Here is a 22366-nt window from a genome sequence, read left to right on the forward strand (position 1 = left end):
AGTTGTCATATGTAATGCTCATAGATTACGTGAGTATGATAAACCTGTATTTGCAGCAAGACAGCTGAACTTGGAAACCTGTTGCTGAAATACTTTGAATTTCCTTATTTGTCTGGCTAGAATTAATAATGACAAAAACTGATAGGATAACACTGATTCAGACTGAAAGAAAAAACACATGGAAAACAGCACATCAGTATCTGTATTCACACTGATGTACTATGCAGGAATAAAAATTGCAGCAGGTTTTGGAGAGCTTACAGAAATTTGAGCCTGAGGATTTAATTTTTTAGACTGTGAATAGATTGCATTGTTTTAAGTTAATTTCTTGTAAGATCTTCTAGGTATTTTGCAATAGTCTTATGATGTTAAATGTTTTTTAATCCCAAACTTTCAGTGAAAACTGAGGAGTTTGTGTCTTTCCCTTACCACCTCCCATTTTACAGGAGATTTGCATTAAGAAGACCAGAAGTACAGATTCAGCCACTGAAAATTTCCAACAGAAAATCATGTAAGTTTGTTAACCTGGAATAGAAATCATACTCCTGATCTCTAACCTTATAAAACAGCAGTTTGTTTCATCCTGTCACTACAGGATGCATTTCTCCTGGGCACAATAGCTTCTCGATCACATTGTATCAGTAGAAAAATAAATATAAGAGCTGAAATTAAAAGCTTTAAAAGAAGCTGACAATTTTTCCCAACCCTCTGACTTTATTTTTGAAGCACTGAGTCCAATTAATGTTTTGATAGATAACATTTCAAAGGTTGAAGAGTGTTCTTTTCCTGTTGAAGTAGTACAGAATTGGCTCAGCAATTTATATAATTTGGACTGCATCAATACAGTGAAGTTTATATTGAGACTGAGATAAAAGGTCAGATAGTCTCCCCTTCTCTCCTCCATATAGTGGGTGAGGTTTTGTGTCCTATGAAGCGGCAGAAATTTTTAAAAGTCATTCAGTTCTTTGACAGGCTTTCACAGAACCACTTCTTACTGATTTTTAAACAAATTCATTCTTAAGAGTCTTTGCTTTTAAATACAGTAGTTGCACAATATAAGAAAAATAAGCTCTAAGAAAGTGCATACATCAAAACAAATATTTTATTTCCACTGGAATTTACATCAACATCTGTTTTAAGTATTATTGCATATTTTACTTGACCTGTTATTTCTTTCAGTTGTACAAACTCATAACAAAGTGAGTACAATGTAAGAAACTATCATGGTTCAGTAGGGTCTAAACCTTAAATACAAACATGTTTGTGAGTTCAACAGGAAATATTTAGAAAGTGGTCTAAAATTTCCAACTATCTTTCATTCTCTAACATTAAAACAAACAGTATGCGTACTATGGCCAATAGTGGATGCTGGCACACTAAGTGCAAAACTAAATGCTTTTAACTTTAAAACTTCTCACCAAGGTTTTTGTTGCAATTTTCCTAACTCTTTGCTATGGCTTTTGTATTCTGCAGTTTAACAGTTACTGTTAGTTTTCTAATAGTCTGCATTTTCTATCTTTCATTCCATTTCACTATTTGATTGTGTGCCCTAATGCTATTGTTAACTCCAAAGCCCTCGATTAGCTTTGTAATTACAGTAACAGACTATATGATTGCACTATAGCTTTTCTAATTTACATAGACCTTAGAACAAAGAGACCTTCTCCAGCTTGTAGTAAATCTGTTGTTTTTCTAGGTTCTAGATCAAGTTGCTCTGCCCCAGTTTTGGAAAAGTGTCTGATCCCAGAGTATAGCTATTTCTCTCTGTCCACTGTTCTTGATTCTGGATAATACCCTCAACAAGAGCCTTCAATTAATGTGGCACTGGTGCTTTTGAAGAGGTAAATCAGCTGCTGTAGCAAAACTGCATGATTCCTTTTGTAACGGACTGCATCTTTTTAGTGACCTTCGAGTGAAAGGTTTTACAAGATGCATCTCACCCTTCCAGATAGGCAGCCTGAACTTGATTGGGAATTGCCAAAATTACAACCCAAAGAAGACCCACAGTACAATGTCTGCTATTATTGTCTCTGCTGTCTCCACTGACTTTGCCTTAACTAGCTTAAACAAGGGAGGAGAGTTGCTCTCTTCCTCCTCTTTCCTTTAAAACATAACAGACCCTTAGAGTCGAGCAGTATGCCTATTCTTGTTCGCTTCTAGACTTTCTTTAAGCAAAGCAAAGTCTACCTGAATACCATCTAGAAGGCAGTGTTGCCTCTTGAAGGAGGAAAGACTGCAGAGTAATGTAGATTTGTCATTTTCTCTCATCCCCATTTCTTAGGACAACTTGTTGCTTCATCTGCCAGATTTCCAAGGGGAGAGGGGAAGTGCTGTTTTGAGTAGAGGTCGGAAATGCTGTTTTGAGTAGAGGTCCATCCCTTTATTCAAAGACTAAACATGTTTTCAGTGCTGGGAGGGAATTGAGATCTCTCATAGAGGAGGCATTTTAAGGATCAGTATTCAGCTACAGAAAAAATGTTGTGACCAGGATGTTGTTGGAGTTGCTTACAGGAAAACCTTCCACTTGCTTGACTTTTCAAGAAGATTTCATCTAAGTTGGGAAACTCCTCACTCTTGTGATCTTTCTAAAGTTAAACAGCTTTTTCATGTTACCAAGCACGCCAGTGAGGCTGTGAGATATGGAGGCCTTGTCTGTGTTTGCGCAGAGCAGTAACCCTGCCAAAATTGGGAGATGCTGGAAAATTATGCATTGCTCAGCTGAAGAACACCCTACTGCCAGTATCGGAAACACGTAAGGAAGGTGACATAGAGAACAGAAAATTGGACAGGACTGCTGGGTTTGATTTGTTTGGTTTTTTTTAAGACCTTTTCTGTATTGTGATGTATGGCCCACTGATTATTGTCCTCTAAAGTTTTATTTAATAATTTCCCTTGAAGGCTGTGGGAAATCAGTAATGCTTGATTTCTTCTGATTCTTTTTTAATCCTGTACTACAGGCCTTCAACTTGAAACAGGGTTTTCCAATGTTTGGAGGGGTAATTGTGTGGGAAAACTGATGTTCTGTAGATCTTCCCGAACTAGCTGTATGCTGGGGTTGCTTGATATTCCAGTTCATCCTGTCCAATTGCACGATCTGAATTTCCTTAGCAGTTTGGAGGGAAAGGGCAATTTGCCAGCTGATATTCTTACAGCTTCCCAAAGACGAAAACCTGTTGACTTTAACAGAGCTGCTAATAAAAGTCCCTTTCCTGACAGGGCTGGGAGTTGCACTAGGAAGCTTTCTTGAGACATGGTAAGTAGCCCTGGATGTCAGCCTGCTCTGTTCAGTCAACTCATTCCACAGATCCCATGTTTTGTAACAAGGAAGAAACCTGGGTACATGTCTTTTTTTTTAATAGGGAGAATCAAGGAGAAATATTCTGTTTTCTTGGATACCAAGAAAAGTCAGAGTCAGCTCTGGTTTCTTAGGTCAGCTTCCAGGGTAACAGTGTCCTTCTACTTGAAAATTAATCTAAAAATTAGTCAAAATAGTATAACATACGAGAAGGATCCTACAACTTTTTTTTTTCCTCTCTTCCTAAGCCAGTTCTGGAACTGTAAAGGAGTGTTGTATTTGTCTAGAAAAAGAGTTCTCTGAAACAGTCAGTAACTGTATTCACAGTAACATTAATGTCCATCAGGCTTTGCTTTGATAATTAAGTATGTTTCAAAATTTGCGAGGAGCTAGATTGAATTACTTTTGGGAAGCCTTTCTGTTTCCAATTTTCCATTTTTTTTGTACTTTTCAGCATAGCAATGCATGTTGTGTAAAGCTGTTAATCTGTACACATATTTGTGTATCATAAATTTGGAAGAAAAAAATGGGCTTTTTTGGTGATGCTGACATGCTTTTATGTATACACATGTCAAGGAAAGGGAGTAGAGGATATTTTCCAAGCAACTTTTTTGAAAAGAATTATTTGCACTGAAAACAACAGAAAACCAACCTAATTCTAAAATATTAAAAGAATCAGTTTATAATGGAAATACCAATTCTTAGTTTCACTTCAATAGCCAGGTCAACTTGTTCCATTGTGTCTATGTGTAAAGTGAATAAGTTAAAGTAAGTAATTTAGCTTTGTGGAAGGTATATACGTATGCCCTTCCCAGAATTTAGCTGTCTTCTTGAAAGAGATAAGAGAATCTTTCTCACATTACTCCAGTCAAAGTGAAAAACCTTCAACATGTACACTGGAGGAGAGGACAAAACAATGTCCGTTCCATATTGAAAGGTAAGTGAAATCACACTTCTTCATATGGAAATGGAGAGGGTGCATACTTTGATGGTATTTGAGCATAAGGTGGCATGAAATTGATAATATGGATGGACTCTATGCTGACAAGAGATTATTCTACATTGGGAGGAAGACCCAGAAAAAGTAGAAATAAAGAAATAAAGGGAAAAGAAGGGAAGTGAAATTTCGTGTTGAGGATGAAGAAAAGGAGAAAGTATTGCAACAAGGGCAATGCAAGAATAGATGGATAAAAGCTGTCCATAAACACCATTAGGCAAAACTGCACAAAGGATGGGCTTTGAAATTATTAAATTAGCACAATTAGCAGTATTATGCAAGAGCATTACTATATTCCGTATTTGCTCTATAGTTCAGTTGTTTCTTGATTGCGTTTAAGTCAAACACTAACGTATTTATTTTGTTAAATATTTTGAAATGGTGAATGCAAAAATACTAATACAAACTCTGACCCCTTTTGGTTTTTTATTATTGGGATAAAACCTAAATAAGTTTAACATTAATATTTGATAAGTTTTAAAAGTATGAGATAAGTGGCAGTTTGATGTGCTGACCTGCTGACAAGATTCCCAGGCTCTGAGTTAGTGCAGAAATGGTGGAGGGATACCAAACCTCTCCAGTGTTGTCACCATTTCTCTCGATCCTTAACAGCAATGACTTTTCAGTAAAAAGCAGTATTGCTTGTGCATTAATACTATGGGAAAATTGTACCGGGGAAAAATGATAGGACAAAGCAGCATAGAAAAGGAAAATAGGAAAATGGAATGAAAGTAAAGGAATAGAGATGCATGAGATTGTGTGAGTAGGACTAACCCTCTGTGTGCTGGGTTGATGAACATGCAGCGTACCTGAGCTGGGGTGTGAGGGAGCTCTGTGGGATGCAGAGGGAGGTACAGCACATGTTCCTGGCTGCAATCAGTCAACTTTGATGTGTCTGAGCTTATGAGCCGTGGCTGGTGCCAGTCTCACAAAAAGCTGCTTACCTGGTATTCCTCAATAATAGTTAAGAACATTCCTGGCTTTAGGAGGTCATCTTAACTTGGGCACAACTTTGTAGCCAGAGATGGCTCTGTGAGTTCTCCTGTCACTGCATCCCAGCTAATTAGGAGTGATGTGAGACTCAGGGCGGAGAAGAATTCATTTGTTTAATAGCTCCCAGTCTGTTAACTTGAATACAAAGACTACTCGTGCTCTGACTCTAATAGTCACTGCCAAAAAACATGGTCATTCTTGCATTTGTAGCTTGCTGATCACCTATATTTCTGAGGGGAAAAAAAAGTAAATTCCTTTGAATAACAACCAGATAACTTACTGTTCTGCAGTTATTATAAACTACAATAATCAGCCAAGACATTATAGTCCTTCAGCATAATTTTACTTTCACAGCGGTTAGTGTTTATTCTTATGTTATGTATGTGTTGTCTCTGGTATGAAAATTGCTAGTAACTTTATATTTTATACTAGTGTAGCCAGTAACTTCTGCTAAGTTGTGCAGTGCATGCATATGTGTATATCCGTACCCTGCATGTATAGTTATTTAAAAATATGTTTATGTATGTAGCATATATGACAGAGCTGTCCAGAGATGTCTTTCCCTTGAAAATACATTTGTTCTGTATATTTAATTCTAAATGTAAATACTTACTGTGGCAAAGTCATCATCATATAGTTTTTCTAGGGCTTAAAACCTATTTTACTTTCAATCTTGATTTACCATATGTGATTGGCATTGTATGAGCAAGAGGAAATATTTAACTGCAGCCAAATGGTGTTCATTCAAACAAGATGTAACCCAGTTTATCCATAGATGAGTGTCTTGTGAATTGAAGATCGTGTTCTGCCAACAAAAGAATTTAAACAGGCTAAAAGAATGAATGCTCTGTAGCACTTGAATTTGAAGATGAAACATGTAGGAAAAATGTATAGTAGGACTCTTTTGCTTGTTATAATTGCTGCACCATCTTAACTCTGCCTTTCTTCTCAGTATTTTTCTGTGTTTGTATTTGGAACTTGATTGCTCACCTGGAGGTAGTTATGAAGAAAAACAAAAAATAAACCTGACCTATAGAGTTAAATTAGCACATTAGCATCTTTGATCAGAAGTCTCCTGTCCTTAGAAATATTAACTTCCTGCTACCACAGAGAAATTAAGGAAACCTGAACCTGGATGGCATTTGAGTCAAGGTCACATGAGACAGAAGTGGAAACGGATCTCATAAACTCTTGCTCTGTCCTTCACTGCAGGACTGTCTTTTTTTGTTTTCCATGTTATCTTGGTAGAGATACCGTTACGTCATGATGTTAAGAGAGGATTAAATTAGATCACCTTAAATTTCCTATAGTGTGAACATACATGCTTTCAATCTACAAAACCCTATTGGATAAAAAAACCTGCAAAACTATATAAATGTCAATTGCTACGTGAGGTTGTTCATCACTAAAAAACCAGGAGTGTTTAATATATTCACTGTAATGCAGATCATTGTACATCACAATTTCTTGCTTAGTAGAGCGAAATAGCATTTAAGGGATAATGTAACTTGCTTGTGATAAGAAACTAGAACAGAGCTGTTGGATCAAATTTTAGACTGAGCAACATTTAAATAAGATTCTTTGATGGAAATATTGTTGAAAGTCAGCTAGCGAAAGTTAAAAATTTTAATCTGGTGCTGGACTGCTGCAAAGAGTTGAGGAAGCTCCTGGAGTGGCACTGATTTTGAGCTTCATAAGTAATATAATTTAGGTGAGGTCCTTGAAATCAAATCTAAATCTATTTAAGTTAAAATACATACAAAAATACAGTGTATATGATATTGGTTTCTGTTGTTGTAGTTTAGCATATTGGCTATACTGAAATCTTTCTAAAGTGAATAAAAACACTTATTTCCTAAGCTTTCATTGCGCTTGTGTTTCCTATTTCTTTTTCCCATTTATGTCTTCGTACTGCTTTGTTGTTTCATGAGCCTGCTCCATGACTATTTTCTTTGTAACTTCTTCTCCCTTCTTACTACACTATATTTATTTGATTGTATTTCTTCTTTTCTCAGTGTTTTATTTACTCCATGTTGCCTTTATGGGCTTTGGTTTTTTTTTTCATTTCATCACTGCTTTTATTTCCCTGCTTTCCATTAGATTTCCTTCTCTTTACACTCTGTCCTTTTTTAGTCTCTTACTTGTTCCTTTCAGATAAACACTTCTATTTTTTTTCTCACTTCACTTTAGTTTAGTAAAACTATGTTGGCCTGAGAAGATCTACCCCAATTTTCCATGTCTCTAAACTTTGAAACTTCAGGCATGTATCTGCACATATCTGCTGCATGCATACACTGCTTCAGACACACAGAGCTGTGTTAGTTAGTGATGAATCACAATACGAAGTTTCCTGGCAAATAACCTCTGGCTTTACTGGCAATAGCCCTGGTAAAATTCCTGGTAAAGTTCAAATTGGGACCTACATGTTGATGACTGTTTCATAGCTGCGGGACGCTATGAAGACCCACTGATTTCCCACATCTTTTCACACTAAACTATTATGTTCAACCTTAGGAGTAGCCCAAGAAAGCCAAGAGCACTATTAAGAAGGAAGATTTTTAACATAACAGAAAAAGTTCAACACTCCACTTTGTCTCAGCATTAAACCTCAACTTGTAGACATTTTGGCTTGTGCTCTCTGGCATCAGCTGGCTCACTTGGGAATCCTAACATCTCTAATTTATAGCCTGGATAGATAAGACCGTTGCTTTCCTAGCAGGTGTAGCCCAGAAGCTTCCATTCCCTTCAGCTGTTCTCAGCCCTGCTGCTGTAGCTTCACCTTCTCCCATACTTGCAGGTCTCCTCCAAATGTCTGGAGTGGTCAGGGTTGTGTGAGTGTGTACCTGTGTGTACATACAGAGCTCTTTTTCTCCTGGTCCAGTCTTTCATGTTCATAGATGAGGACTTGTCTGTTTCCAATGATAAAATGTCAAGCAGAATACTTCAAAATGCACAGTCACTAGTTAAGTCAAATAACTGTTGAATTCAGAAGATGTATTGATGTCAACTGGTTTTTAGCATTTCTGACCTTTTTTCAGGAGATACATTTGCAGCCTATTGGAAGTCATAGAAATGGAAATAGTGAAAAACTTGTCACACGTATCAGGAAGTGTAACAGGTCTCTCAGCCCAGAGAAGGAGAAAGAAATAGTACCTGGAAACCAGTCTGCCATCCTAGCTCCAGCTTTAGGGCATTTGTCACTTCAAGAATTGGGAGCTTTTAAGGTCAGGAGAGGAAAAAGAATCCAATGCTTTCACTCTCAACTCACAAAACTGTCGTCACTCTTTTAAGGCACCAGATATGGTCAACCAAGCAGTGCTCACCTTAGAGGACTTTCCAGCCTACTAAAACCGTATGGTTACCTCAAGTGTAGAAATAAACTTTAAATAGGCTTCAGAGAAGTCTTCCAAATTAGTATTTTAAAACGTAAGACCTCAGGAAAAAAAGGTATGAAGAAATAATTCTGTAAAACTGTATTGTTCCCCTGGCAGAAAAGATGGTTGTGTCCATTTCATGACATGAAATGGGAAAAGCTGTTCTGTGTAATCAGAGAGGCAGGAGAGTTTCGACTTCGTCTTTGTTTGGTACATCAGTTAGACATGAAAGATTTTTAAATACCTCTTGAATAATTTCTTCACATTCTGAGGAAAGTCATGCTTCATGGAAACACTTTGAAATATTCATATTTTAGGCAGATTTATCCAGATTACAAAAGAAATTTGAATGAGATGTAGATTGTAAAATGTCTTTATAAATCTAGACCTTAGTATATAATATATTTGTGATCAAAAATTCATTAGATATGTGTTGCTTTTCTGTACAAGTCCAAAGATTATTGTAAAAATGTACGTTTTCCACTATCAAGGAGGGAAAAACTTCTTGACTTACTATGAGTAAGCAGAAAGTCTTAAGTAGATCTATTATATTAGGATAGTGTCAGAGGAAGAATGACACGGTATATAAATTCTTTCAGCATTTTTGTCAGCTACAACTATAGCTGTAATTAAAAAAAAATTACAAAAATACTCTCCAAAACCAAGCTCCAAGGGCAGTAGCAACTGTTACTGCAGAAAAATACCGAGATCATATTCATGGATGGTAGTGATTCTTGGAAATCCTAGGTTAAGACTGATTAAATGGAATTAACAAGTTTTGCATTTAACATCAAAGAGATCTTCCATGATAACTGGATAAGGTTATTGCAACCAAATGAGTAGTGGAAGAATCTCATACAGGAAATTTAAAGTGCACGTAATGTTTCAATGCCTTTTTAGGTCCTTTTCTAACAGAGTATAGTTAAACATGTACGTTAAACTCAGTGCCGGTATGTTGGTATGTGCCTCAACGTAATAGGTGCTATCAAGAGGATTTTAGAGTAGTTTACATAGCTAAATTTTTTCCTCTTTATGAAGTATTAAACAATAATACTTTGTTTTTTTGGCTGTTCTAAGATGAGGAAGCGGTTGAGTGTGGTAGGTGCATTTTTCTTCTTCAATTTAACTTTTCTTTCTTAAGTTATGTTTTCACTCCATTTAATGATTTCCTTTCCTATTTTTCCTTTGTGCTTCTCAGAGGAAATTGAAGGTACATGTACAAACATTTCCCTGCATAGCCCAATAATTTTATTTAGAGAACATGTGTTTAGAATTAAATTGCATATAGTCCAACGTTTTGAAGAGATGTTATACATATAATGCTTTTGTATTGCCACCAAATACATTGACTCATTAAAGTCAATAAAAATACTAGAATATTCCTAGTTGCTTCATGTAAAGATCAGTACTTTGGACTGTTGTTTTAAACTGCTTTCTCTCTCTCTTGAACTTTTGGAAGATACGTACAGAAAAGTCGTATCATAAAATAATATTAGCAAAACTTGGGTGGGCTGGGTTGGAAGGAGATTGTTCCGACTTAATTACATGGCCATGAGAGGTCTTGCATTTCTAATTAATCCTGATGAAGTATTTCTCTGAGATGGTAGAAAGTTCATCCATGTAGTATCATCTTTACTGTTTTCCCTCTGAGTATAGCCGGTTAATGTTACACTCGCAGCATATGTTAAAGTAATAGCAGCTGATCTCTTCTGTTTTTTTTTTTCCTTTTTACTTAAGAGGCCTTTGTTTATAAAGGCATTAGAAATTGTAGCTCATATTTTTGATCAAAGGGCCTCTGGCATGTAAAAATATACATTATAGCTATTTTATATCAAATAAGAGGATGTGTTTTTGATCAAAAACCTTTCTGTCTAATCCAGTGAGCCAAAACTTAAAGCTAAAGTCTGATAATGTATAATTTACAAAAAAAAAAAAGCTTGATTTACATCAAATACATTTTGCTTTCTTTTAAGTGGCATCATATTTTCTATTAACTGATAAAGTGTGAATAATACAGTGTTAGAATTCTTTTTAGAATGTTTGCTGTCATCACAATTTTTGCTTGAAAAGGTAAAAAGATCAGTGTGCATGCTGCAAAACTCCAGAATATCTCCAGCTAAAATATAAAACAATGAATGTTGTTTTATGTTTTTGAGAAAATGGCTTATTGAAGGCTTTTTAATGCTATGCTTTGTACAGTTGTCATTTTAAAAGTTATTTCTTCTGTATTTTTTGCTGGGCTTCTAACTATTCTGCTTTATTTCTTGGCTCTTATTCTGTATGTTTTTACCCTTCGTCCAGAAGATGCTGAATGTGCTGGTCACAACAGTGGATCCTATCTAGGTGAGCAATTGGTTACAAGAGACAATTTCTTTCTTTCTTTCAGCTTCTTTTCCCTGGAACTACTGTGTCCACTTTGCTTTTGGGGGTAATCTGCATATAAATGTCCTTACCCTGCATGAGAAAAGCATGAATATTAAGGTTTTAAAAATGGCTCATTGGATTTGACATAAAGGATTCATGTAGTGTGTGCCTTTATCCAGTTAAACATAAGCTACTAAAATACTCGTTTGATTTTTAAGTCAAAATAAATATATATATATAAATTTGGGAAAAATATTGACTTTTAAAGTACATTAAGCAAGCAATGTGTTTAATGAAACAAAAAGGTTACTGTATTGTGAAAAGTTTGAGTCAGTCTTTAAAGATACACTTTCAAGGTTTTATCTGAGTTTTGCTTATACTTTCTTTCTTTGTACATGCCTATCTAACAATTTTGGGAGGACTCAGTGGGAGTACAGAGCAAATTTGCAGGCACTGGTTCTTTTTCCACATTACAAAATAATAATAAAAAAAAGTCATAATAACTCAATAGCTTAAATTTAGCTTTAAAGCTAGTCTGAGCTCAATGTGTCATTGCAGGGAGCAGGGAAGAAGAGGGGAAGGAGTCCTTTGGCTTCAGCTTCAAGATTCCAAATTTCAAACAAAAATAGCATTTAAAAAAGGTGAATGTTCCATGATATGTTTCAACATTTTAATTTGTGCCATTTTAAAAGCTATGTAAAAATATTTTAGTTGAAACTGCCCAGAATTCCTGCCAGCCAAAGGCTGGCTGGAGCAGATTTTGTGGCAATCAGCCCTTTTCCCAAGGCATTCATCCTCCTACTACAAGAGGAATAGGAAGAAACTTGTCAAAGCACTTTAGAACATCCAAGCCACTGGACTCACTGAAACACTGTAGACTAGTACTGCAAATTAGAGATGGTTTTGATATTGCACTATATTGTTTTTAAATGTGGTACGTAAACTACATCAGGAACACACAAACAGTGTAATTGAAAAAACTTTGACCTCTTTCCAAAACCTTAGTGTGGTATAATTTCATTACATATTTGTGGAACTAGTGGTCATCTGATTATGCTGAAAATAAACTTCTTACCATTGTTAATCAGCTAAATTAATGTTGATTGTAATTGTATTGAGAGATTGACCTATGCTTGGAAAATTATACTTTGGATGGAATTCCAGATTAGCTGCATTTTCCTTATAAAATCTTCTCTTTGAAACAGAAAAGACCTTTTCCCTTGCCACTCGCATCTTTTCTTTCTGTCTGCAAATACAGATTGCACGAATTAGCAAGATCAGACTATCGTGGTTTTGCAATCAGATCTTAGGGGGCTGATGCTTTATTTGAGAATGAAGGTGGCAAAATAGAATCCACCTTTTCTTGGTGCTGTAGCCCCTTTCAGTGAAACATTTTGGTCTACAGTTACCGAAAAGGCTTCATCATCTAGGAAGGAGATGTCTTGTGGAAGAAGCTGCTTTTGTCCCGGATGCAAAGAACAAAAAATCAAGATGGAATGTAATTTACTTAGGCAAAACTTTACAAAAATTATTGGAGAACTACTGTACAGTGCAGGCAATGGTTTATCTCTTGGGAGCTTCCACGCAGTGGAGTGTGGCCATCAATCCAGAGATGGTACCTTCAGCCTTCTCACACTGGGTCTGTGCTGTTGGAATCGAGATGTCAGAGAGGAGAGATGGAAGACAGAACAACAGGGAGGAAAAAAAGACTTATCTAAGGTTAGGACCAATTTTGGGGTAAGGACACAAGTATATTCACTAGTTGTGAATAGCTAGCTATTTGGTTTAGAAATCAGAGGTTCCTTGGAGCTCTTAATCAAGAGTTGTTCATTGAAAATTATCCTCTCTTAAGGTCAAGCAGGTAGGCTTTTGAAAGCTGGTGTTATTCTTTTGCATATTTGTAATTCAAACTGTCTCATGCACTCCATTGTCTCCTTGTTTCACAAAACATAAGGAGCCCAATCCTATTCAGACACATTTAAGGTTGCTTTTCTCCTATATTATTTTTCAGTTGTGTTTTCTCAAGGAACAAACTGCTGTGGAATAACTTTCTAGGGTGGACAAATGGTGGTGCCTAAAGGGTAATAATTTGAACAAAACTTGCTGACCAGCTGCAGGGAGGACACACAACTTTTACCTGTATGCTCTGCAAGTTATTCAATCTTGGCTAGTCTGTAAGGTAAAGGAGTCCTAGGCAAAGACATTTCATACACCCTCTGTTATGTCCATGGGAGCCAGTACCGTATCTAACTGCTGCAGTGCACCTTCCTGCTTAGGAGGGGCCTCTTTCTTTTCCATTGGTCTGAGTGTAGATTCCTTCAATCCCAAGGGTAGTGAAGGCCTTCAAAGATGGGTTTGGTGTTTTTTTCCTGCCTGTTGTGTTTTTGGAGAGTGGAAAGACAAGTATGTCTGATTTTTGAAAACTGCTTATTCTGAATGCCCGCCTGTGTTTTGCAGTACTGTTTTTTGAAGTGAGTCTTGAACATCTCAGTTTTTCTGAATGTGCATGTTCTTGAAAGATTATAGATATTTATAGCACTCCTTGATTACTAAGTCACTAAGAATTGCTAGGCAAGTTTCTTCATTATTATAACATCAACTCTTGATTATACATACTGCACTGAAACAAACCCTAAAACATTGTCACTGAAAGTCTTGGATCACACCAATAAGTACAGAGTGTTTTAGTGACTCCTGAGTAACTGTCTGTTTGTTGTAACCTGTTACAAGAGCACGGTAGTCTGAATTAGCTTAGCTGTTGATCAAGGAGTTGATCTGTCTTACCTTGCATCTACAACAGGTTGTACTTGCACATATAAGCAGTTAGTATGAGATAAGTTGAAGTATGGTAAATCGTTTGTATGTCTAAATTCTAGAAACAGTTTTTAAAGTGTGGATACACTGATTACTTCCTAAAACCAAAATGACCAAGTCATGTTTCATGCTGCTTTTGATAGTATGTAATCAAATCAAGTGAACTACAACAATTCTAATAGAAATTGATGAATTTTCAGTTGGTTTTATGGCTTGCTGTGAGTTTAGGACTCTGTATTTGTTGTCATTTCAATCTGTGAGCCAGGATATTCTGTGAATATCTGAACCCCTCTGAAAGGATATGTACTTTAGACACACACAAGGTGGTCATGAAGAGCAACAGAAGAAGCAGCTTTCAGAAAGCAGAATGTCTGTACCATCTGGGGCCAGATCTTTTATGTCCAAGGTTATGCTGCTATTAATTTGAACCTTCCCCTCTAAAGTGACTCAGATAAATTTCATGATTTTTCACCAAATTCTAATATTTAAGTCACAGTATAGTATTGTATGTTTGTGCAGTAATTTCTTGAGGAATTGCTGGGGAGAACATTAGGAGTTTGCCTTTGCCAAGCTTAAATTCTAGTTACATTACTTGAACCTTTATGAACATACAGTAAATATAGATTAATATCATCTGTTTACTATTCTCAATTTTGTCTTAAAAATCCAGACATAATCTAAATTTTTATTAACGCTGTCTAAATGTGCAAGCTGGGCATCAGTCCAGAAGCAAGCAGAGTAAGGGGTCTGCTCTGTGTTTGTGCAGTGCCTGTGTAACAATAGAAATACTTGGTATACAAGCCAATATAAAAACCCCCAATATTTGGGGGGAAAAAAAAATCCAGAAATATCTAGTAAAAATATTGTGTTCATACAAACAGACATAATGACCATGGTGCCAAACTTGCTTTTGTCAGTAATATGAATGCAAAAAGTACTTGCAAATGCATTTACACATAAACAGTATTTCTTCACTATAAGTTCTGCAAGATTAGGCTAAATTCAGTGAAGAGTATACAGAATTTAAACACAAACTTAAGCACTTGTTTTAATGAATGAAAATTAACAAAAGCATGTGTGAATGTTTTATAGCATTTTGGAGCCTTACTGGTGAATTTATGAAGCATAGGTGAATTTAAATTATAGTATTTCCTGTAGTGTAATTTCTCTGAATTTGAGAAATTATCTTTCTACTTTCATGAATATATTTGGATTTAAATTCACACAACATAGTTGCAGTCTTTTGCTCACTTCTTCTTTAGAATTATATAATTATATCTAAATAAGCACAGCTTTTTACACCATCCATTTAAAATATTTTAGGGCAGATGGGTTTGTGCATTGCCTGTTTTCAGTTTGGATTGCTGTGTGATTTCTCTATGTAAAAGCAAGGATGCTGTTCTGAGATGACCATATGTATCTTGCTAGTGGTTAAAAGAATAATAATACTTTTCTGCTAGGGGTTTTTTCATTCTTTTTCTTACAGAGGTAAGTAGTTTCTCTTGAATTGTTGTTGGGTTAATTAAGTTTAGTAGTAGTAGCTTTTGATTTTTTTTTTCATGTTGAGAAATGTTATAAGGTTTGGAGACACTGGTAGTTTGAGCACATTTGTTCTTCATGTTTTCTTCCCAGAGCTGTTCTTATTTCACCAAACCTGTTACGTCCCAGCAGTAGTTTATGGGTTTGCTTGTTCAGTAAGCTTCTGGTGATGTAGCTGAAACCAGTGAGCTGATGCAAGTTTCTGAGTGTTCAGAATTTTATGTTGTTTTAGTGACAGAATTTTCCCGTTTTATTTTATAGTCTGCATACTTGGCAACTAAGGTTAATCTCTGCTGATATCCATATTCTGCAGACAGTATAGCCTGCAGCTCCTTTCATATTCATTGAGATTTATATTATCAAATATTCTGGGCGAGCAATTCTTTTCCCTTTGTTCTTTATAGGAATTTACTTTTAAAGTTAATCATTTTATAGAAACTTTATTTTTCTATTGCATATTGATATCATTTTTATTTTTACACAGTGATTTTCATTAGATTTTTAATAATGCTGTATTGTTAATTTAAATATATTGGGTTTTTTCATTTTTCCTAAACTTTTAAATATGCAAATATTAGCAGAAATTTTTTTTGCATGTTCATAAATGGTTTTATTCCTTGCAAGTATGATATTGTTGCAGTTCAGCTTAATCTTTTTGCACAGTCATAGCTGCCCGGCATATAATGCAAATATAAATGCAGAGTTGATTAAAAAAATATTTATTAACAGTTCTTTTTAAAATAGCTTCTGATGGTCATAGTAAAGTTAAGCCACATATGTGTGGATATATAATGGCAGATGTGAGAGTCGGAGAATCATGTTTCCAGGAATGCAGCAGCAGTATCATTAAAATGTTGGATATATTTGAAACAGTCTCATCCTTTCTACACTGTACATTTTCCTTTGTTTTGAAAGCTGCTTAAAGCGCGATGTCTTGGGTTTCTGTAAAGGGCTATTCGGACAGGCTTTGAGCAACACTTAACACAACTTTCAGATTGACAACAGTCTTAAAGCGACAAAGCAATCCCCTTATCACAAGTTTTTAATATTAAGTAGTTTTATAGAGTGTCTTCACCAGCACAGTGCAGAGAAATCAGCCATACTGGAAATCTGCATCCTTATCTCTGGCTCCCATGTGTGTTTGGTTTTTTAATTAGTATAGTAGCTTTTCTGTAAAGTCTAAGTCCTAGGTGACTTTGTTGTTGAAGTTCTTAAAATAGAGGCCAGTGTTACTATTTTCATTTTATCAGTGAGTTTCAGTCACAGAAATATCAAGCGTTTTAATCAAGGAAACCACGGGTAGCAGAGGAACAGTATCACCTGAGTCTTTGTGATGCTTTATATGCAGCCCGTAAAAGTGACAAAGGACGAATCAGCCTGACATAGCACTGAAAGATTTTCTTCTTTTTCTTCCTTTTGACACACACACACACACACACACACAAATCTGTTTGTTTTTTGGGTTGTTTTTTTTTTTTTTTTTTGCTCTTTCAAGAGAAGAAGGAATGAAAATTCCTAAATAACCTACCACCTGGTAGTTTGGTAATGGTATCTGAATAAAGTGGATGGAGAAAAGAGAAATAACTTAGAAATGGTCTTCTAAAACCTACCAGCATCAAATATTGAATTGATGTGAAGATTTTGCAAAAAGGAACCAAGGTTAAGAAGCTGTTGGTAACAGTGCTGTGAGACAGCTACTCAGAGGCACAGAGCTCTTGGTATTTGTAAGGTCAACACCAAACTGGAGTGGAGACTCTTGGTTTAGTTCCATTTCATCTCTACCTTTGCTTTTTACCTTCTCCAGATACGTGAACTCTGATTTTTCTGACAAAGCTCTTTAGCTCTTTATTCTGTCAACCACTTAGTAGCAAATGGTAAAGAATTATTCTTTCTTTTTCTTTTTTTCTTTTTTTTTTTTTTTTCATAGAATGATTGTACAGAGCAATTTTCAGCTTGTTTTCAGGGCAACTGTTTCTTTGTTTGTTTGTTTTTTGTTTTTTTTTTTAATCTGAAGCCATTTAGACTGGGACTTAGGAAACTTTTAACCCACTTCAAGTGTCTGTATTGTTAATGTTACTTTTAACCTTCCTTTATATAATTGTCTGTGCGGTTATGTGTAGTTATGTAGCAAGAAAATGTCCTCATGTCACGATGGACTTTCACCCTAGAGCAGACAAGATCCTCCAGGCCGTTTCTTGGGTGTGTAGGCTCACAGCTGTCAGCACTCCAGCTGGACTTTTCTGACTGCAGTCACTTCAGTTTTAGTGTTCTTCTTTACATAATGAAATACATAATTCAGTTAATTTCATTATGTTTTCATATCTCATATTTTGGTCCCTTTTCTATCCCTGCCCATGTCCTTTTCAATGTAGGCAATACTGTAGCTCTTAAAAATGTCATCAGACTTTTCTGTGGATGCTACGTCTTCCCTTTTTTCATTGATTTTCATTTTACTTATTCATACTTTGAATATGAATGGGTCGGCATCACTGTACTCTCAAAGAAATTCTTCCTTCCCTTTTTGTGTGCATAACATTGTAAATCCCCATTGGTGTAGGTGTTCACATCAATAAAATAACTTAGTTAACATCCTCTGATCCAGGTTCTGCACAGATTTATTCTGAGTGGAACTGTCTGTGTGCAAAATGCTAAGCCTGTAACTAAGCCTTGCAGGGTTTCACTTCAGATCTGGTTCTAAATACTTGCAGAACTGAGTCTTGAATTTGCCAGATACTACCTTTGAAGAAAAAAATGTAATATGATTACTTCTCAAACACCTAAACATAAGTGTTTTTACAAGTTTATGAAAACATACTGCTGAAAAATCTGGGGTCACCAGAAGTTTACGCGTTTACTGTCCTACGAAATGTTCTAGGGGGAAAAAAACATATATATATATATATGTTGGGATTTTTCCAGTGTTTAAAGCGTAGTTTGTGTTTTCCTTTATTACCCTCAAATAATGAAATCAGCTTTGCACTCTTTCTTTGCAGTCCTTCCTGTAGTTCCTTCTAGAAGAAAAGTGGTGCCATAGAGCTGCCAGTAAAATGAAACGTAATGCAATGTAAAGGGTTTATTTGAAAAGGTGTAAGGTAATCATTAACAGAGGGGTAAATTATTTTTAACATACAGTGTAGAAGGTTTTTTTTGTGCTGTTCTGCTTGAAAATGCCTATAATTATCTCCTTTGAGAGTACTTTACAAGCTATGTGAAATTTCCAGTCTTCTAGATAGGCACTGTAGATGTCAGAGTGTTGATACAATTTTAAATGCAAATTCAACAGGAATATTAACTTTTAATTTCATGCTAACATACCCATAATATGAGTGCAGTATTGTCTAAGATGTTTTATCGTGTTTTGGAATTTAACTAACAGCATTTAGTTTTACTTTAAAATATCTTCAGGAAAGGTTTTGTGCACTTTGTTTATGCTATCAGCATGGAGCTAAGCACAAAAAAAAAACGTTGTTCAAGGAGTTAATTCTCATTAACCCTTTCAGCCATCTGATGTGATTCTGCCATATGTTGTATTTGATGTCTGTGTGCCACAGTGGTTTAACAGAAATGCATTAAGTGTGGTATGAGAGTCCAGATTGCATGGATTTCCTTGTGTAAGTATACTAATGTATAAAATAGTCAAATTATCTAAATAGGTTAACAGCTTATTGTAATTATATTTTTACGGCTTGTGTTCCAACTGTTATGATTTAATTGGTAATCTGAATTGTGCAGTTTAAATAGGCACCCAATATAGTTTAAAACTGCAGGAAAATATAATTCTAATGACCTTGCTTATTAAACATATAATCTATTTTTTATTCCATGCACCAATCCTTGACTGTTTGGAAGAGACTCTTCTCAAATATTTTGAGAAGACTTATTTTCTTACTTTGAAAAAATCCTGTTCTTATTGCAGCTGGTTTTAGAAGAAGCTTTCGTCTTAGCAGAAAAGATAAAAAAACAAACAAATCTATGTATGAGTGCAAGAAGAGTGAGCAGTATGACACAGCAGATATCCCAACATATGAAGAAGTTGCAAAATACAGACGACAACCTAATGACAAATACAGGCTTGTAGTTTTGGTTGGTAAGTTGTTTTCTTTATTTTTGACCTGGTAAAACAGAGGACTGCTGATTAGTGCACGGCTTACCACAAAATTATTCAGATTGGAAGGGATCTCAGGAGGTCACCTGGTCCAGCCTCCCACTCAACAGGATTAACACTGAATTCATAGCAGGTTGCTGATAACAAAAACTTTGAGAATCTGTCTTCCCACCATGTCTTCTCTTGTCTTCCCACCACACACCTCAGTAAAGAGGTGGCCTCCATCTTCTCAATGGGTATCAGAAGGGTGCTATGGGTCCCCCTGAAGCCATCCGTTCTCTGAGCTAGTCAAGCCCAGTTCCCTCAGCCTCTCCTTATAGGTCATGTGCTTCAGCTCCTGACCATTGTGGAGGCCCTCCACCGGCTTTGCTCCAGTTTATCAACATCTTTCTTGTAGTACTCTTGTGGACAGAGTATTCCTTAAAGGGTCTAACGAGTGCTGAGTAAAGGGGAAGAATTATTTCCCTCTGTCTATGGGCTAGGCTCTTGCTGATACAGCCCAGTTTTCTGTTAGCCTTCATTGCTGCCTGTGTGCTCTACCGATTTAGGCTCACTGCCCACCTGGATCTTCAGGACGTTTTTTTCCAGGCTGTTCCCCAGCCTGTACTGCTCTGGGGCTTAGTCTGTCCCAGATGCAGGACTTTGTATTTTTCCTCATCAAATTTCACAAAGTTCTGCCAACCCATGCCTGTAACATATCAAGGTCCTTCTGAATGTCTGAATGGAAGCCCTTCCCTTGAGCAAGTCACTCGCATCACACAGTCTGGCATATCCCCGCTGACTGGAAAAGGGGAAACATAACCCCCATTTTTAAAAAGGGAAACAAGGAAGACCTGGGGCACTACAGGCCAGTTAGTCTCACCTCTGTGCCTGGCAAGCTCATGGAGCAGATCCTCCTGGAAACTTTGCCAAGGCACATGGAATACAAGGAAGTGATTGGTACAGCCAGCATGGCTTCACTTAAGGGCAAATTGTGCCTGACCAATCTGGTGGCCTTCTGTGATGGGGTTACAGCATTGGTGGACAAGGGACGAGCAACTGACATCATCTTCCTGGAGTTGTGCAAACCATTTGATACTGTCCTGCACGACATCCTTGTCTCTAAACTGGAGAGACATGGATTTGACAGACGGACCACTCTAGTGGATAAGGAATTGGCTGGATGGTCACACTCAAAGAGTTGTAGTCAATGGCTTGATATCCAAGTGGAGACTGGTGACAAGTGGCGTTCCTCAGGGGTCGTTACTGGGACTGACGCTGTTTAACATATTTGTTGATGACATGGACAGCGGGGTAAAGGGCACCCTCAGAGAGTTCGCTGACAACACCAAGTTGTGTGGTGCGATCGACACGCTGTAGGGAAAGGATGCCATCCAGAGGGATCTTGACAGGCTGGAGAGATGGCCTCGTGAGAACCTCATGAAGTTCCCCACAGCATTTCTTATCTAACGAAAATGCGTTGCTTTAGTCTCCTTAAAAAAGAGAAAGCACATGATCTTAAATTTTTCAAAGGTAAGTAATTGGAGTACTAACAACTAATGAGTAACCATTACCACTAATGAGTAATGTCTCATTGCTTATTGTTTCTTTTGCAGTAGCACACAGGTTGATGCTTCATTAGTAACGTTTCCTCCATTCTGAAAGCAGCAGAGCAGAGAAATATGACCCTCTATCAGGGACTGTTATGAACTGTTGAGTAGCTGTGTTTTTATATCGCTCATATCCAAGGGAACATGGAATTTAGTTTTTAATAAACAGTTTTGTCACTCTCCAGCACTAAAATTCAGCCACCTACTAGTGTGATCACTGTGAGATTGTGGGCTATATACAACAAGTAATAACATGGTTGAGTTGATTTTACAATTACATCAACAGAGAGCAGTGCAAAAGTGTGATAAGTAGACTTTTTATAACAAATTGCATATGTCTGATCTAAGGAATAGCTAGAGATTTCATTTGATTTTTGTTGTAATAAATCAAATGAAGAAAGTGTGCTTTTTCAGTAACAAAAGCAGTTCAGAAATTTATTGCAGACTTCAGTAATTCTAATGTTTTTCTCTGGATATTAAGAGCAGCTTAAGTCTGGCCAATACCATAAAAATGTCTTGGGCAAAATGTGGAAAAACTAGCAGAGCTAAGCAATGCAGGTATAGTGGAAGCGAACACATTTTAAAAACTTTTTGTGTGCCAGTAGCAGCGTTCAGTATAACCTGTCAAATGTAATTTGGGTATTAGTACCAGGAAATAAAGGGAGAGATAATTAATTTATATCTGTAATTGGTGGGGGCACTAAATGTCTGTTGTGTTGTGCTAGGCCTAAATGTGTAATTTACTGTTGGAAGGTTTTTAGGTTTTGTTTTGTCCTTTTTAGAGGGAGGGAATTTGACAGCTTTGAAGTGGAAATTCCTTTTGGCTTCATTTTAAATGGGTCTAGTCTAATTTACAGAATGCAAATTGCACACACAGTATTTTTAACGCCCTGGAGTGTGATATATAGTACTCTTAGGTTCAGCCAGATGTATTAGTTCGTCGGGATTTTACCTTGTCTGCAAATGTAGGTTCATGAATAAAGTCTTGCGTATCCTTGGGGCTAAAATAACAGATCATCTGAAGCAGTAATGATACAGATGCTTCTGCTGTGCTTTTAGTTGTTATGAATGTGATGAGTCTGCTAAAAACAAAATTATCCAGTATCATGTCGCCAGTTGTCTTCTGGTAACTTACTGTTCCCAGGCTGCCAACAAATCCTTGAAGTTTTCCTTCAAAAATATTGCCTGCATCTTCAGCATAATACCTTGCAGCTCTATCAGGCAAAGGCAGAATATTTTAATATGAAACTTATTTAAGTTGAAAACTTATTTAATATGAAAATTATTTAGACATTA

The 22366-nt window shown here is 36.4% G+C and overlaps 1 protein-coding gene across 1 annotated transcript in view; it reads left to right on the forward strand.

Annotated features, from left to right (window-relative positions):
* The window catches only part of MPP7 (MAGUK p55 scaffold protein 7), a 161123-nt gene that overhangs the window by 126698 nt on the left and 12059 nt on the right, over window positions 1–22366 (forward strand). Inside the window, exons 11-12 of the mRNA XM_086742142.1 lie at window positions 447–511; window positions 19293–19463. Of these exons, the coding sequence (XP_086598268.1) occupies window positions 447–511; window positions 19293–19463 (236 nt within the window). The remainder of the gene's footprint in view (window positions 1–446; window positions 512–19292; window positions 19464–22366) is intronic.

The sequence above is a fragment of the Chlamydotis macqueenii genome, chromosome 2 (assembly GCF_036417535.1).
Source record: "Chlamydotis macqueenii isolate bChlMac1 chromosome 2, bChlMac1.mat, whole genome shotgun sequence".
NCBI lineage: Eukaryota > Metazoa > Chordata > Aves > Otidiformes > Otididae > Chlamydotis > Chlamydotis macqueenii.